The sequence below is a fragment of the Dermacentor silvarum genome, chromosome 1 (genome assembly GCF_013339745.2).
Source record: "Dermacentor silvarum isolate Dsil-2018 chromosome 1, BIME_Dsil_1.4, whole genome shotgun sequence".
NCBI classification, from domain to species: domain Eukaryota; kingdom Metazoa; phylum Arthropoda; class Arachnida; order Ixodida; family Ixodidae; genus Dermacentor; species Dermacentor silvarum.
This window is the reverse complement of record NC_051154.1, coordinates 161,388,119-161,405,375: the sequence shown is the minus strand read 5'-3', so window position 1 is coordinate 161,405,375 and position 17,257 is coordinate 161,388,119. Positions and strand designations below refer to the sequence as shown.

General features: G+C 42.2%; 1 protein-coding gene across 1 annotated transcript in view; it reads right to left on the bottom strand.

The window, feature by feature from the left end:
* Positions 1-3,154: 3,154 nt before the first annotated feature.
* The window catches only part of LOC119436312 (N(G),N(G)-dimethylarginine dimethylaminohydrolase 1), a 64,322-nt gene continuing 50,219 nt past the window's right edge, over positions 3,155-17,257 (bottom strand). Inside the window, exons 4-5 of the mRNA XM_037703124.2 lie at positions 11,312-11,434; positions 3,155-9,038 (exon numbers count right to left, since the gene is read on the bottom strand). Coding sequence (XP_037559052.1) covers positions 8,922-9,038; positions 11,312-11,434 — 240 coding nt within the window. The 3' untranslated portion in view covers positions 3,155-8,921. The remainder of the gene's footprint in view (positions 9,039-11,311; positions 11,435-17,257) is intronic.

Genomic DNA, 17,257 nt, shown 5'->3' with positions numbered 1-17,257 from the left:
GTAGGTTTTCTTTTGTCTATGTATTATAGCTGGGTGCAGGAATTGCCTTTACCTGGAACTCAAGTTAAACATTGCAGTAGTTACTTGAAGCTGCTCTTATCTTTAGACACTGGCAAGCTGCTTCGAGTTCATTTACAACCACTGACATTCTGTCTGAATGATGATGTCCAATTCAAAATGAATGTCAGTGTCACTTCTAATAAAACATTCCTCTCATACTGGAAAAAAAAAAAAAAGTCAAGCACATGATATAATATGAGGGTGAAAGGTATGTAATACAAGTTTACATGAGGTACTATAATGTGCAGGGTGTTTTCGATTCCCTTTTCAATAACCTGTTCATGGTATATGTAAAAGAAAGAACCTGCAAAAATGGGTACTTCTGTACTGCAAACCACAAGAAATCGGCAAAATGCACCTTTCAGGTGGTGTACAGAATTACAGTGGAATCTCGTTGATACGATCTTCACGGGAACCGAAAAATAAAGCGTATCACCCAAAAATCGAATCATCCAACGTATTATCCAACCAAATCATATTACCAGGAAAAGAAAAAAAAAAAAACTTATAACGAGAAACGTATTACGCAGAATCGTATCAACGAGGTTCTACTGTATTCTGACATTCATGAGAGTTTATATACTGCACATGGGGCAGCACATCAGTCAGATGTTGCATGAACACAAGAGTAACTTAAATATTGTCACTTGGCAATTTTTTGTTGTACTCTACCTTTCAATCCAGTGAAAATTCTTGTGTACAAGGAGTCGCAATAGACCTGTGAGATTCTTGAAGTGAACTGATTTTGCGAGCATGACTTCGGACAAAATGGCAGAAAGGTGAATAGCAACATTCCATGTAAAATAACAATGACACATACAGGGTCTGTCCTGAAAGTAATGTTGGTGAATTTATTGTGACGCGACTGTACTACGGAGTGCGGTCTAACCAGTTGAAACTGCTAGAGGGGGAACCCAGCTAAGCAGCGCTCCGTCGCTCAGTGTGCTACGAGCATCGGAGAGTGTAGGACGGGCCTGTCTGTGAGAGTTGTTTTTTATTCTTGTGCAAGTGAAAATGCAGCGCTCATTAGAACAAAGATTTGCGATCAAATTTTGCGGGAAACTTGGCAAGACCGCTGCGGAAACTGTTACTATGATCAAGACTGCTTACAAAGAACATGCCCTGTCAGATCGACAAGTGTTTCGGTGGCACAAGCCCTTTTTGGAAGGCTAGGAAGAGGTCGACGATGAGGACCGCGCCGGACAGCCATCTACGACCACCACGGCTGACACTGTGACGCGAGTGAGGGAACTGTTGAACTCAGACCAACAAATAAGTGTTCGTTTAATGGCCGACATGTTAAACATTCCGAAAACTCAAGCTCATGAAATCGTTACAAACGATATTGGCATGCAGAAGGTGTGCGCAAAAATGGTTCCAAAAGTGCTCACTGATGACCAAAAGTCACGTTGCGTTGAAACGTGCCAAGAGAACCTCAACAGGGTGCAAACGTGATTGAAAATTTTTGGACGTCACTACAGGTGACGAGACTTGAGTATTTGACCAAAAGGCAATCATCAGAGTTGCACATGCACTCGTGCCCTCACCAGAAGAAAGCCAGGATGAGCAAATCAAAGGTAAAGATCATGCTCATCGGTTTTTTTTACATTCACGGACTGGTCATCACGAGTTTGTAGAACCTGGAACCACTGTGAACTCCAAATTTTATGTGGAAGTCCTCAAAAGACTGAAACACAGGGTTCAGCGCATCCGGCCGGACATTGCAGACAACTGGGAGTTGCACCACGATAATGCACCGGCCCACAGTGCCTTCATCATCAATGATACTTGGTTAAAGCAGGGGTGCCAATGATTCCCCAGCCCCCGTACAGCCCGGACTTGGCTCCCCCCAACTTTTTCTGTTTCCATGCCTCAAAACACCCCTGAAAGGTAAGCATTTTGGGACAGTGGACGGGATCAAAGCAGCTTGCACTGCAGCATTAAAGGCCATTCTGGAGGAAGACTACCACAACGGCATTCGAGAGCTGGAAGTCTCGCGGGAGCCGATGTATCGACGCAATATCGATGTATTTTGAAGATTTTTAAACACTTGTAACGATAAATTCAATAAATCATTTTTAATGGCCTTACTGACATTACTTTCAGGATAGGCCCGGTACATATCGGTGTCCCCACGAGCTCTGAATTAGCCCTGCCTATTTGGAGAGCATTTGCAACTCTCGTTGAAAAGAAGAGTGTACAATAATTGCATTATACCGGTGCTAACATACTGGGCAAAAACTTGGAGGTTAACAAAGAAGCTCAAGAACAAGTTAAGGACCATGCAAAGAGCAATGAAACAAAAACTGTTAGGCGTAACATTAAGAGACAGAAAGAGAGCAGTGTGAATTTAGAGCAAACGGGGATAGCCGATATTCTAGTTGACATTAAGAGAAAAAAAATGGATCTGGGCAGGCCATGTAATGCATAGGGTAGATAACAGCTGGACCATTAGAGTTGCAAAATGGGTGCCAAGGGAAGGGAAACGCAGTTGAGGACGACAGAAAATTGGATAGGTTTGTGAAATTTGCAGACGCGAGCTGGAATCAGCTAGCGCAAGACAGGGGTAAATGGAGATTGCTGGGAGAGGCCTTCGTCCTGCAGTGGACATAAAAAAATTCAGAGCCCTTTCACTACTGTGAAGATGGAAGCCTGCGAAGCTGTGACTATGGTGGGTCTGCTATAGTGAATTTATATATTATCATTATTGACTATAGTGAGCGTCTTCAGCATGTTCGTCAAAGAGCAAGGAAACTAGTGTCTTGTTTTCGCCCGGCATGATGGCCAAGTAGTGCGTTTGCCGCCCCATCGTCATAGACTAGCATATGAGCCACAGCGTTCATAGCTGCGGCACACTACACGGCATCGTCAGGATCCTGGAAGATGTGGTTAAACGAGCGTCCGTCCCATAGCGAGTCCAAAGGGCAACTGCTGATAACAGCGCTAGCGCGATCTCTATGTCACGAGACAAAGGGGCACAGTGATTGGTGGGGCGTGCTACCGCCGAATATCACGACACTTGTGAAAGAGACATACTACATACATGACCGAACATCACAGAGAAAAGTATATATGCTTAAATTATTGACATGAATGTAGTATATGCCTGTTTATGTGAATTTCAGATAAGCAGTAACAAATTACCAGACATGTGGGTCATCAAACTTGCTCCATCTCTCACAATACAGAGTTACAGTTCTGCAATTGCTTAGAAAGCTATGCAGAACTTTCAGGCACTTTTGCCTGTGAACAGAGCAATAAGCCAAATCTGACCAGTCATCCCAAGTGTAATCTAGAGCACACTTTGCAGGGACATCACTCTCTGATTATTTTTATTGTGCTTTCCATTTGGTTGTGACACAGGCAACAATGTCAGCCTCCAAGATGATTTATGCTCGCCCATTTGTACTGAAAATAGCATCATTTATTTATTTTGAAAGCTGCTACCACTGCTTACATCAGAACAATATGATGAAAACGAGTGCAAGTTTTTTTTGTTTGTTTTTAATACAAAGCCTACGCCCAGGAAACAAAAGCTGTATTATAGGCACATTTAGAGCATCAATGGCAAGCAGTGCATCCATCCAATTTTTACTGTTACCAGACATCACAATAATATAATCCACATAACAAACAAGCTGCACACATAAATGCATGGGCAGACAGCGAATACAAAAAATGAATATGCCTCAAATGTAAAAAGGGATAATGAGGAGACTAAGACTTAGTAAAGTGGACCCTGTTTCAAAGTTATGTTAGTGTGACCCAACTTGGTCAGACTCATTTGGAGAGAACAACATTTTAAGATTATTTTTGGAGCAGTGTAAACTGTGTAGCTGCACAGAGGGTGTTAGCACTCTTCTTTTTCATACTCAGGTGGCCATATGTTGCACTTTGTTCATAAGCTGCTTAGAAAATCAGCAACAGGAGTATTATGTTAATGGGTGCTCCTGTTGTTTCTTTTGTCCCTATTGTTCCTCTCTGTGTCTGTTTTTTTGCACCAGTATTATTTTTAACAATTGTGCACCAACTAGCCATGCAAGACATTCTCAGTATGTTAACAGGCGACAAGCAATGTTTACAGAACACTGTGCTACATCTTGCACAACAGTAATGATTATACCATTTATACATTGTACTGTTTTCGAATCTATAGTGATGCAAACTGTTATCTGGTGCTTCAGTGTCATACAATGTTTATGCCTATAGTCACATTTAAGTGCACGCTTTCAGCTTCTCTGCTTTTCATGCTGGTAAAAAAAGTTCTGTGGTATTGTAGACAGCCCACACATCAGTTGCTACAAGGCCTGGTGCAGAAAAAGCTGTATTACAATAAGGAGACACAGCTGTAAATCCTATGAACACATGACATTCTGTCAACTAATAAAAAAAAAAAAAAAAAGAGAATGTGCATTTGGAGCAGTGGAATTACATAACACAGTAACAAGAACACAACAAATATTGTAGTGACACACTAGAGGTAACATGAAAAACAGCTGCAAGAAAGCACTGCTTGACAATGCTAGCATTTCAGCGTCAGCAAGACCTCTGACTAGCTGGACCACAGAACCATAAAGATCATAGGCCTCAGGTTTATAATCACAATAAAGCAAGGAACATTACTATCCACAACCTTTCCTTGAATATAGAAACAAAAACAATCTAGCAGAGGGATTTGATTTACAAAGCAGAATGAATGGAATGTATGTGGGGCAACTACAGCCAAAATGAATATGCAGTACGGCAACTACATTATTACACAGCAAAAATGAACTATTAAATTCAACAAAATCACCTTACAAGAATCAAAGCAGAACATCTTCAAAACAATTTGAACACCATGACATTGTTTGACAGCCATGTACCAAACTTTGCTCTCTCCTTTGAAATCTTTTTCTTTTATAGAATTTTTGCAAATGGGCATCCAATTTGCTCTAAAACTGTACATTTCTGTGCTAGGGCTACAGCACTGGAGTCGTCATGCTCTGTGAGTCACTTTCTCTTGACTGTGTACATTGTGTTATGTGCAATAATAATTTCTCATTAATATCTAGGTTCTGCAGCACAAGACAGATGTGCTGACTGCGCAGGTGCACGATTCACTGATGTATCAAAGCAGAACATCTCGTATACAATATACGAGATGTACATAATAAGTTTTCTTAATACATATGTGAAAGCATTGTATACATGTTTTTTTGTTTTGTTTTTTCTCGAAAAACTGATGCATAAACCTGTGATAACGACCATTGAAAACACTACAGCCCCGAGCAGGCATACACCTATAACAGCTCTACTGCTGCTAACCAGTATGCAATGCAACATCTTTACACAACAGCAAGTGACAAATTATGACACAGACGAAATAATTAACTCTGGCAGAGGAACAGTGAAAATTATCCCACAAGAACTACCATTTGTCTAGCAACAGATGTAATTCTCCTTTGTCATCTATACAACTACAGTTGAACCTCGGTGTAATGAACCCCAATTCAACAATATATATATATATATATATTTTTTTTTTTTTACTTTTCCATTCTTGGCTCTATCAAAGGCTATGCATAATTTATCATGATTTAATGAACTAATTTTGCATCACAGTTTCAACATAATGAATACCTTGCGCATTGCATGCATACATTAAAGGCCTTCATGTAACAAAAACGAAAGAAAGCCAGCTCAGATGAACTATCATTTGTTGGCATTTTTACATGTACAGATGCTGCCAGCAAGTATAGGGAAGCAGCTATCAAGCAAAATGCAGCACTGCGTCATCTGTCATCCCAATACAATACCCACACCCTGCATTCCATTCCAAGGCACTGCAGCACTTGCTCCAAGCTCTTCTGCCCTCTATGTTACAGGGCAATCACGAAGGATGGAAAAGCTAGCAGAGAGCTTCACTTCACAATCCTGAAGCCTAGTCATAAAGATTTAAAGGAGCCGATGGACTAAAATTCCTGCTTGTACAGCGCACAGAGAAAAAAGCTTTTCTTTCTTCTTTTTTTTTACTGCACACAACAGTAAACATTCTGAACATAGAAAATGCTGTCCAGTGTGTGTATTGCAAAATGCTTGCCCAGGTTTTTTGCGGTATTTTATTCAGAAATGTCTACTGACACTGTTCTAGCCAGCTTATACGTTCTAGGAGTCTGCGGAGCATTTCGGACTACAAAAACATAAACCTGCTTTAACAATTTTTTTTACTTAACAAAGCCTTTGACTGGAAGCACTACTTGTTACATTTAGGTTAGACTATAACCACCCTAATAAACCATAGCAACTGTTAAGTGCATAAAACAAACAATTCTGGTCAGTTGGAATTACCTGATATTTAATGTCTACTATGAACCTTGACAAGTGCTTAATTCACTTGCTAGCTGCTGCATTCTGAAGGACACATGTTCCCACAGAACCTCAAAACATGCTTATCTGCGCATCATACATAAGGCAAATCTAATGTTTGCAAAGCAAGTTACCTAAGCAAAAATAGATTTATAAGAAAGCTTAAAGATAGTCACTGTGTCAAAATGGGCTTGCCTGGTATAGCTCTAATGAAGATAGATGTGTATGCTACATACAGATACGACTGCATTCAACAGACTGCAACATAATGCAATGCACACAATCCTGCAGATGTTGTGCTGCTTTCTTGGCACTTAATTTGGAGCGACAGGGCACCCACAAGGCTGTGAACCCACATGCAGCACAGCAGCCCAAAACACAGTTTAGCTCTAACTTCCTCACGGTGCTCTCCAAGGCACTAAGCAGAACAGAATGCAAGTGCATAAAATCAGCACATTTTTGGTGCAGTGAGGAGGTGGGAAGCAAGATCATAGTAAAAGAAGCTAGTTCCAGTTATTCACTACTAGAACAATTTTCTAGACCTACTTAACTACATATTTCAGACAGTGCACTGTCAACACAAAAAAGAGCCATCACCTAAAATAGTATCAAGTTTCATTTGAAACCTTAAACTGTGACTGCAGAAATAAGGCAAGTGGGAGAAGAAAAAGAATGCAGCCTATGACAACCATTTTAAGGTTAAATTGGTGCATTAAATAATACTTCCTGGCTAGCTGAAAAATTTATCCGCAAACATTTGAAACATTACGCATTTCTAGCCCTTATGAGTGCTCACAATGGACTCAAGATTATTCAATACAAATTGCTCAGTACTGCTACACAAAGTCAGTGCAGCTATGCAAGTACTGTAACTTCCAGCAATTTGTTATGTGCAAAGTTTTTCATTTCTTTCGTGCTTACATCAACAGCAGTTGTTGACAACTATTCTAAGCTGCACAACACACGTTGAAGAGCATGCCTAGTGTTTCTATATTTCCCTGGTTCTACATAAACAACACAGTATTGTCATAATGATCACCGTACTCTTTTAAGATGCACCAAAGCCATAGTCACATAACGTATCTCATAACTATTCACATCAAAATGAATAAGCAGGAGTAAACTTCTTAACCAGTGTGCACAAATTATCAGCACAATTTTACAAGCTCTGTTTCACCTCTAACTGTCCAATGCAATAATGAAAGCTTTCTTTTTTCACACATCATTGTTTGTGTGCAGCTGCAATGCTTTTAACAATGGAACACAATGTTTGATGTAAAATAAAACCTTAGCAAAGCATAATGATGGTATTTCCTTATGCTTAGTATAAACAAGCTGCTGAAAGCATAGTGCTACAACAATGAATTATAATGATGCATGAGCACACATATAGCTTCCAAGGCACACATTTAGTAAGGGAATACTTCTCGGTGCAAAACTTCCTTGCATTATGAAAGGCAAGGGAAATCTACATCAGCATCAAATCAGTGTAACGCTATCTGTTGTCACCTGATGTTAATAGACAGTGAGTGAAAAAACTTAAGAAAGGCACAGGAAATCCACTCTGACATTCAGTAAGTGCAATATTATTTGTTCTTGTAAGCTGATGGAATTAAGATTGATTGAAAGAAGAAAATGTAAACACCAATTAATGAAAATAGCTATAGAGGCCAATGAGAATGTATGACTGATATCATTTTTGGTCTGGTGCTAGTACCCACATTTGGATTGATAGGAACATTGTAAATGTTGTTACATTTTTTGCAAACAATAATAAAAGCCAACAGAACATTATCACAAATCAAGAAGTTTGCCTCAAGGCATAATAAGCAATCTTCTGTTTTAGATGAACATAATTTTCAATGTGCACACAGTTGAGCATGAAGCCGTATAAAAATAATGCTCACTAAAGGGGAAAAAGAAATGCTACGTGTGACCATCAATAAGAGCTAAAACATCCGCAGCCTACCTATGAGTTGGCTATAAGAGTCAAACAATGCAGCACCAGTGTCATGTCTGTGTGGGCAAGCCCATGAGCCAAAATGAAACATCATTAATACATAAGCAAAAATCATATTCTGTGTACTTTGCGGCTCACAACAAAAAAGCAAGGCATTGACACTTTAAGAAGAGTTGTCAAAGGCAAAAGCCAGAGTTTCAACCTAAAATGAAGGGTGGATGGGACTAAAAGACTGGCGCTGCCATGCTCATTTATGGCTCTGCTCAATAAGCAACAAGCTTGTGTGCACTTGTGTAGGTGAAAAAAGTTGGGCTGCATGAGACCTCTATGCACCAATCAGTTGTTAGGCAGCAGATACTTTGACACAAAGCTTGACAAAATGCTTTGGGAGGAACAAGTATTCTTTCTTTACACTACAGCAAGCTGTAATTTATCTTGTGCATTGGCAACACATTACCTGCACATAATACTTGTTTGAACAATACCTAACCAGAGTTGGCAGAGTGGAACGGTGGGGCGTGCGAATGCGTAAAAGCTGGATGCGTTCCTGGCTTCAATGATGCCTGCTCTTTCGCACCAAAAGGGCCAGGCTGGGAAGACCCGTGCTGGCTTTGCTCAGCTCCGTTACCGCAAGTGTGACACGGCCATAGTCAATCTTTTGGGCAAACTCCTGGTCAAAAGAAATCCATACGTTGGTTTTGACAAAAGGTGATAAAAGCTTCTACACACACACAGACACACAAAGCACAATCAACAGCAAACTAAACTTCATGCTGCAAGCACATAGTCTTGATAACTTTGAGCGAGTTTCAGGGGGTGCCAACTTTGCCTTTTCCACTTAGCCTTCCACACATTTGGGTGCTCTGTGCTCGTGTGCTCAGAGAATTAAATATCTTCCACCATGCGTCCATGCCTCAAGGCAGAACACAGCAATGGTCACATGCTTAAATTATCGATTTCATTCATTTATTGAGGACTACATGTTTATGCTTGATACACCAAACAAGTAACTAAAAATAATGAGGTGAAATATATGTGTAAGATATCAAGAAAAAAGAATCTTAAATTTAGCATTTTGCCTTCTTTTCACTTGCATAAAAATAAGTAGCAATCTTTTAAAAACAGTAAAAGCATATAACATAATCAATAGTGATAACTTGATTCACAAATATCACATACCGTCTTCTGAAAATTATATTGCAACAAAATTTACCAAACGCTGAGAGAACACTAGAATGTCACTCCAAGAATATCATTATATTTTCATTTTGAGTGTTCATTTCACTCATTATTGTGGTGGAAGAATCTATTCAAGGTAGGAGTGTAACATCACTTGTGCATCAGGCAGGTGGCATCTAGTTACCATGCAGGCTAGTTTACTGCTGCTAGTGGCAGCTGTGCATCTATTAGTCCAGTATATGTCGTTTGTGCGTACAGCTTTATTTATTGGTATAAACATCATGTGAGGTTGACAGCCACATGTGCCTAAGGGTGTCTCAGCTATCATGCACTAAGCTTTAAATGAAAGAAGACAGATCATTCTACGTGACTTAAGACCAAGCACATGTTTTTTAGAGTCCAGTTGAGTAACCGCCAGTAATATTTCACACCCTGGCATCCAATTAATTAAAAGTGATTACCTAACATAATTTAATTGTTGTTCTAGTCACTATGTCAATTAGGTAGTTATAGAGAATCATTAAAAAATGATTTCACCGACAATTACTATACTCACTAATACGAATTTTTAGCACAGCTGTTTAGGTGTTTTGAATTCGCGATATATTGTGGCAAAGAATTTAATTCTGAACAACAGGGTGCTTCTCGGCAGTGGCACTAAGCCTCTGCTCGGGCCGGTTGCGTCGCTCAATGTTCAGAAAGCGTGAACACTGGAACGCGTGGCTTGCGTGGAGCGCATTCTCTAGCGGTGGCGGCGCCGCAGACGAAGTGGTGCATGCGCAGTGGGTCTGAAGCCCATGCCAGTGCTTTGTTTCCGTGCTGGCCGCATGCCTGGTCACGGCCGGCACTTCGCTTTCCTCCTCACCCTTTCACCATACCCTACTCCACTTTCCACCTCATGGTTCCACTGAACCCTCCTCTCCACTTTCCTCCCTCACCCCTCTTCGCTCTCGCTATTTTTTTCATCCCCCGCTGCGCGCCGCGTTCGCTCTAATCTTTAGCTATGCTCGTTCACTCGATTACAAGTGATGCTAACGGCCACCTAAGAGCTGCGCTATAAAATATACAACAGGCTAATTAATGGAGTGTGGGCAGCATGCTCACTAGAGCAGAAATCACAGATATAATATGCATACCAAATTCCACCAGGTGCACCAATGAAAGAAAAAAATTGACAGAAAAAGTGTTTTGCATTTATTTGCTTCTAAAAGTGATGAAGTTCCACTTTACATCAGAATAGTAGCTTTTATTTTAATTCACTAAATTTAGTGATAAATTTTACTGCAATATCCCTTCAAATTCCCAAATTATCCCATGTATGCAACACAATTACCAATTATTTTGTAGCTGGTCTTTTTCGCTTTGTTTTATTCGTGGTAACATTAGACTTCAGATAGCTGACAGTTAAAGAAAACGTTACACAGTTCTCTTTGTTACTGATGGTGCACTGACAAGTCCATTATAATTTGTCTTGCATCAATAGGCATTCAACTACTGTGTGGGATAAGGCTGCCCTAACACTAGAATAAATACTGAGGCATGTGGCTCCCACATAGCAGTACACTATGCATCATGCTAGATTTTTTTACGAGCTGATACTGCACACCATACAGACCAGCTGCCAAAGTGCATTCACAGGCATCCGACTGCTATCTACTGCCTTCGAGCATACACAATTAATCTAATAAATTATCACAAACAATGAAACATCAGGGATATAAACAAATGCTAGGTGCACTGGACATCAAGCAACTAGATCCTTACCTGGTTAGCAGTTGGAAACTCGTGCCTGTGCAGCAAACGCCCATTGATGTATAAGCAGCCAGCTGCCCTCTCTTCAGGCAAAGTCACTGTCTGGTACTGGAATGTTGCTTCTCTCTCCACTTGCTGCAGCAATAACCAGAGAAACAGTAGTCTGTCAGCTGATTGCAAACCTAATGAATAATGCATCAAAAGACAGTACACAGGCAACTCTATGGAACAAATTATTTACACATTCATGGCGTTTCAATGCAAGAACCTAGCAGCATTTGCAGTTTACTGCAATAATGAATAGCCTACCACACCAAAATTTAAAAAATGTACAAATATCTTGTACACAATTCATCTAATAAAGTATCACGAACAACGAAACATCAGGGATATAAACAAATGTCTACTGATCAAGTCGTTGACATTAAGGCCTCCGCCTTTAGATCATTATGCTGTGACAATGATGCTATTAAAACTGATTACATTTATGCAATACCATAAAGCCTGGTTGATATGCTCCTGTTTGTTACATTGTTACATTTTCCCAGCTCTTATGGTTTGAAAAACCGGTCCCATTTAGTTCCCATAGGATCATGTGTATTAGCTTCCAATTTTTTACGTTTTCCTTACCAGTTGTTCACATCCAAAAATTCCAACGGCACATCGCCGACAAGTCATCTACTGTCTGTGGCACCTACGTTGACCGCCGCATGTCGCCACTGAAATAGCCACTTCGCAGCACCTGCCAAGCAGCGCAATAGGACTGCCATCACTTTGTTTAGATTTTCACCAGTTGCCTATCTAAACATGGCTCATAAAGTCTAAAGTGAAGTGAGGGCAGACAAAGGAACAATCGGTCACCCCACACTCACATTCACAGATGCCTTCAATACCTTGCACGGTTATTTCTATATACAGTATAGACCACTTATAACGTAACCGCTTATAGTGCAGGACCGGATATAATACGGTCTTTTCAGACTCTCGTTAATTTCCCATAGCACTCTATGTATACGCGTATAGCTTATAGTCGAGTTGCGGGACAATAAATACCGGTTACAGTGCGGCTGCCTGGAAGTTCGGTAGTCAACCTAGACGGCAAACACTCCTCTCAAGCCACAAATACCTTATTTACTCGAATCTAACGTGCACTTTTTTTGAGATAAAACAGGTTCAAAAATTGCGTGCGCGTTAGAATCGAGTACGACCCTAAATCTGTGTTACCATATAGCTGTCGCCATTTCAAAATGGCCGCCTCGCACGTGCGTCGAGCCTAGCTACTCTCGAGCCTAGCTACCGTAGCTTCCTCCATGTGCTGCAGTACACGTGCTGAGGCAATAGTCTACCGTCTGTGTTCACGTTCTCTGCGTCTGCTCTATCAGCATGATGATGCCGCATTTAAAAGGAAAGTGATCACGTGTGCGGAAACGAATGGAAATCGGGCCACACCACGGGCATTCGCAGAATCCAAAACTTGCATTCAGGACTGACGCAAACAGAAGCAGAGGATTTTCGCCAGCAAAACAATGCGGAACGGTTTCAGTGGACCGAAGCAGGACGTAATCTGCGACGATCCACTTCGGTGATTTGATCGCCTTGGCCCTATCTTGAAAGTAATCTGCCACAGGGAAAGTCCGCCGCGCACTGTGTTTTCGCCGCTTATAGGTCGCGTTGATGCAAGAGGCATGATAGCACGAAAATCAATTCGCTCGTGGCGCTTCGTCACTCGAGCGTTTTGACAGTTCGTTTCCGCAGACAACTAGCGAGATGTGTTCCATGTTTGCTTGTGCACGCGTGACACCGTGCTTGTTAATTTATTTCGTAAGCGAATATGGAACCTAGAGCACGGTGACAGCGGCGGCAGAAATGCACCTGGAGTGTCCATTATCGCAATAAAATAGTTGTTTTGGTTATAGTGCAGTACCGCTTATAGTGCGGATATTCGCGACTCCAGCGACTTACGTTATAAGCGGTCTACACTGTACACGGCGGCACGGAACCATAAAAGGGTTGAGAGTGCTTGAAAAATAGGCTGTTATTTAGCACTCAGATGCCCTTCTTTCCTTGTCCAACTGCCCTGATCTTTATATGCTGCTGCTTCTTCTGCTCAATGCAGTGAAATGAAGACATTACTTTAAGCTTGTGCAACACCCCTAAACCTCTGCCAAGTTTCACACAATTCTGTTGCACCATTCTTGTGTAACATGCATAAAAAAGATATGTAATGCAGAAAATTTCCTGGAGGCATTTTTGTGCCCACAGTATGTAATACAAAAATATTTTCAGTACATTTAAAATTATACACACTGTAGACAAAAAAAAAACTTGTTTTATATATGCAGGTTTATTACTACTACACTCCTGAAATAGTTTGTTCCCTTTTCAGCAAGTTTGCTCTAGTCTAGTTTCTTGTGCATCCTTTTAAAGAATGTCTACTGATCAAGTCCTTGACATTACGGCCTCCACCTTTAGATTATTATGCTGCGACAATGATGCTATTAACACTGATTATTTTTTTCTGATGGGGGGGGGGGGGGGGCATGTGGCTTTTGCATCACGAAAAATGGCACAAAAATCATATTTTCAGTTTTTATAAGTCTTTTTCTTTTCTATCTGACTCAGAAATATCTTCAGTGAAAACCACGTAGAGGCGATATGAGCAAATTATGATCGCTAGTTTTTGTTTATATAAAGGAGCAGAGGAAAACCGTTAGACAGAACAAGGTAGAGACGCTGGGGAGCCTGCCAATTTGAAACGGCAGAGGAGTACGCCGTGCCACCAGAAGGTAAATAGCTGCACTGTCGCATCTCTCTATGATGATATCTAATGTGATCAGGACATTATGTGGAGTCGGTGGGTATAAATGCGTGCCGTGTAGCGATGCAAGTGATCATCCTTTCACTAGGCTCTATTTATAATGAACAGTGCTACCCTTTTCAAGCAGCCTTTTCTTAAATATTTAAAAAGAAAATATTCTTCATCGACGCTCCTCTTGAGGAATAGTACCGTGACAATATTTATGCATAGTTGAATAAGTCATAATATTTTGTTATCCTCATAAAGGCACTGAACAGAGCCATTAAGTCATTGGCCATTAAGTCATTCAAATTGCTCTCCCTCTACGCTTATACCACCGAAGAGCCGACTAAGGAGGCAACAGCTACGAAGCAACATGCAGCTCTCGTCAGAGGAGGGGCCATCCGGGCTACAGAAACGTGCGCAAAGCTTTTGCTCATAACTTCATTGCCACAAATTAAACTAATTTGGACAGTCAAAATGCTTGTTCGTTTGCTGTGGAAAAAAAAAAACACATGATTTCCAATTAAATTAATAGAGACAGCAGTTTCAGTTGCTGCCAGAATGAAAAATTGAATCCCTATTAAAGGGACACTTAAGTAACATAAAAAGTCAAGCTAAAGTGATAGAGCAATGCTCTAGAACGTCTAAGGCGTCAATATAATCACGAACAGAGCTTTAGCAATCGAGAAATTGAGGTAAGTGCAGGGCATGATAGGAGACTCCCCAGGGACATTCCGGTACTTAGCCGATGACGAAGGATCTCCTCAAAAAAAAAAAAAAAATGTCACTAGTACTCAACCACTCGTATTAAAAAGATTGTTTCGTTGGATTATAAGACGGAAGAAAATGCTACTTGTCTACTTCTATTAGATTCTTACAAAAAATATCTTTTTGGCGTTACACTTGATAACGACGCGCGTGGTCAAAAGGTTTCGTCTTCGCTCGACTCTGCGCCGCGCGCTTTCGAGTTTCAGAAGTTTCGCTATCGCGTAGTGCTGCACTGGTGTTGCTGGCTCGAAAAACTCGCACTTGAATTTGCTAGCAGCTTGAGAGTCGCGACGGCACGTCCAGACGGTGACCAGCTTCGTCGCCCGACGTCGCGTTGCTGGAGTCCTCGCTGCTTTCGCGCTCGGAAGAGCCGGTGTCGATCGAGGCCGCCGTCGTAGTAGGCAACGACGCCGGCAGCGCGAGCCCTCAGCAGCATGTCACGCTCATCGGAGCTTAAATCGCTAAAATCGAGCCCAGAATCGCGAGCCAATGTGTCGTTGTCAGGGTCGTCAACTAGTTGGTCCATTGCGATGAGCGTCGACGATCACCGTGTTCACGATTCGGCGCGCGCTTTACCTTCCGCTATGGTGGCTAGCCACCATACTTCCGCTTTCGCACTGCCGTCGGCTCTGCCTTGGCTCTGTTTCTGGCCGCGCGCTTGCGCTTCCCGCAAAAAAACCGTTGCGCCGTTTGCGGCACCGGCGGCACAACGACACTATATGGCCATGACGTCACCACTCCTCGCTCGGGCGGGCGATTTGAATTGCGTTAGAGGTACGCGGACGCTTCAAACGCAATTTTCTCTTAAACTAAGTTTTTTTCTTGGCACGAAACAAGCGTTTCGAGGTTTCTGGTATGATATTTTAACATTCCACGTTGAAATAATATTTGCCTTTAGTGTCCCTTTAACATGCATGCACATCATATGGCGTGGTTATTAACTTATGTTGATCCCGCTCTACAAATACTACCGAAGGGCCAATGAAGGAGGCCGCAGCTCAAGAGCGCGAGCTACCTGCGAGCCGGGGCATTCCGGGCTGCCACAACGTGCGCAAGGCTTTTGTTCATTACTTCATTACAGTGGCGCACCGACGGGGGGGTGTTTCGGGTGTTGTAACACCCCCCGCGTCCAGCCCCACCCATCCAACGTGTACCTTCAGTGCTCTGTTCACAATTCAGGAGGTGGCTTGAGGTCGAATTTTCCTGATTAACAAAAACACTCTATCACTGTCTTGTATTTATTCATTCACTCTTAAATTACTTTGAGTAAAACGCTGAAGCAATAAACATCGTCATCATCCTTGGTGTCATCATTATTATAATTATTAGGCATTTTATTTGCTGTTAGATTCCTCTGGCTAAAGCAAATAAATCGCATATTATGCAAAGTGCTTGCTTCCCCCCCACCACAAAAATTACCCCCCCCCCCATCCCCCTGGCAGAGATCCTGGGTGCGCTACTGCTTCATTGTCAGAAATAAGAACTAATTTGAATAGAGAAACTGCTAACTGTAAAATGTGCAATCGTTGCCTTCTTGTAAGTGTGCTTTAATTTTTTTCCAAGTGAACAAAAGGTATAGTCGATAATTTTCAGCGAGACAATTCTTTTACATCTAAATTTTATATTGCGGCACGCGGAGTAAACTCTATGCCCTGTGAGATTCTTGCACCCGTCTCATGTTCTCCTCAATATAGTCATCATGTGGCTGTGAAGACGCTGTCTCCTGGGTTCACAATATTACCCTGTAGCAAAAGCGATGTCATCTTTCCGTAACTTTGAGCAAGTGTGTTTACGTGCATATCTCAATGCTTGTTTCAAGGAGCAACGTAGCTAATTAACGGCACACATGCCCGCGCTGCAACAATTCATCTGCACATTTACACAGCGGTTCATTGCATTCTTGAGATGCAGATTCACACAGCGCTGACAAGTCGTTTGCGCTAAGGCTATGTGAAGACCACACATACTCCACCTCAAATTACGTCGTTTTAGACCGCAGCTCTTAGGCGCCCGATCCTGCGCTGAGTGTCGTCGTGCCTCGTCGTGCCTCGTAACCGAGCGAACGAGCCCAGCGAAAGATGAAAGCGAACGCGGAGCGCCGCGGCAGTTGAAAGAAGAAAGCATGAGGCGGAGGAGCGGGGGGGGGGGGGGGGGGGGGACACGGCCTGCGCATGCGCTCAGTGCCTCCGGCCACAGAATCCGCCGCTACAGTGGCCCCATTCTAGCCACTGTACCGCCGCCACGTGGGCGATCTCATCTGCGCTTCCGAGGGGGGTGGGCAGGATGGCGTGAGGTGGGGAGGGCTACGCTCTTAGCTGCTGAGGTCAGTCCGCGGTAGCAGCATGCGACGGGGATCACTGCTCCTGCAAGGGGCGATGGCGAGCTGCTAC